This window comes from Musa acuminata, chromosome BXJ2-10 (assembly GCF_036884655.1).
Source record: "Musa acuminata AAA Group cultivar baxijiao chromosome BXJ2-10, Cavendish_Baxijiao_AAA, whole genome shotgun sequence".
Lineage (NCBI taxonomy): Eukaryota > Viridiplantae > Streptophyta > Magnoliopsida > Zingiberales > Musaceae > Musa > Musa acuminata.
Window position 1 is genome coordinate 13,380,031 of NC_088347.1, and position 1,388 is coordinate 13,381,418.

Sequence of the window (1,388 nt, forward strand, 5' to 3'; positions counted from 1 at the left end):
CAAGTGGAGTAGGTCATTTGACCGAACCACTCTAAAAATCGGCGTAATCTCTGGTTTGCTCTTTATTATTGTCATTTACATTACTGCAAATCTTCTTACTGCTTTAGTTCCTTATTACTCTTGTTGCGCAACTTCAAGAATATGCCTTCAAGTTAAATTTCTCAAGTTTCGTTCTTAACGTACGAAAGATTTTGATTAAAATCGAAGTTTTTATCCGCTGCACTAATTCACCCCCCCCCCTCTTAGTGCCGCTCCGATCCTAACAAGTGGTATCAGAGCGAGGTTATCTCTCATATTTGGTTTAATACCCAAGAGAGATGGCTTATTCCGGCATGCAAGAGGGCCATTCTATTGCACGACCACCTTTGTTTAATGGGTCGGATTACACATATTGGAAGACTCGCATGAGGATCTTCCTCATTTCTATGGACTTTGAGCTTTGGTCTATTGTTGAGAATGGATTTCAAAAATCTTCTCTTCCGATGAGTGAATGGAATGAATCGGAGAAGAAGGTTTTTGCTTTAAATGCAAAGGCTATGAATGCCTTGTTTTGTGCATTAGACAAAAACGAATTTAATCGTGTTTCAATGTGTGATTCGGCTTTTGATATTTGGAGAACTCTTGAGGTCACTCATGAAGGCACTAGCCGAGTGAAAGAGTCCAAAATCAACATCCTTGTGCACTCTTACGAACTTTTCCGAATGAAACCAAGTGAGTCCATCGGAGACATGTACACCCGGTTTACGGATGTCATCAATGGACTCAAAGCTCTTGGTAAAGATTTTACTAACTTTGAACTAGTAACTAAAATCTTAAGATCCCTCCCTAAAAGTTGGGATCCAAAAGTTACGGCCATTCAAGAGGCCAAAGACCTTAAAGCATTCCCTCTTGAAGAACTCATTGGGTCTCTAATGACCTACGAAATGACATGTCAAGCTCATGACGAGCTCGAGAACCCCCTTCCAAAGAACAGGAAGGATATGGCACTCAAATCACAAGAAGACCACTTGAAAGGAACATCAAGTGATGAGGACAGTGACAATGACATTGCACTTTTGACTCAAAAGTTTAAAAAATATTTAAGAAAGAACATATTTAAAAATAATACAAAAAATAAATTTGAACAAAAGAAAGACCAAGTGATTTGCTATGAATGCAAAAAACCGGGACACTACAAGAACGATTGTCCTCAAGCCAAAAAGAGGACATCAAAGAAGAAGGCGTTCAAGGCAACGTGGGATGATTCAAGTGCATCCGAAGAAGAGGAGTCCAACACCGAGCAAGTTGCTCATTACGCGCTAATGGCGTTAGGAGAAGAGGTATGTGATTTATTTAATGAAGATTTATCTTTTGAAGAACTGTCTATCGCTTTTCATGAATTATTTGAT

At 39.2% G+C, this 1,388-nt stretch overlaps 1 protein-coding gene across 1 annotated transcript; it reads left to right on the forward strand.

Moving 5' to 3' along the window:
- Window positions 1-332: 332 nt before the first annotated feature.
- Window positions 333-920, forward strand: LOC135625638 (uncharacterized; the record flags this gene model as incomplete). Its single annotated transcript, XM_065130692.1, has 1 exon — window positions 333-920. A coding segment is annotated over exon 1 (588 nt), but the record flags the coding sequence as incomplete, so codon positions are not given.
- Window positions 921-1,388: the final 468 nt, after the last annotated feature.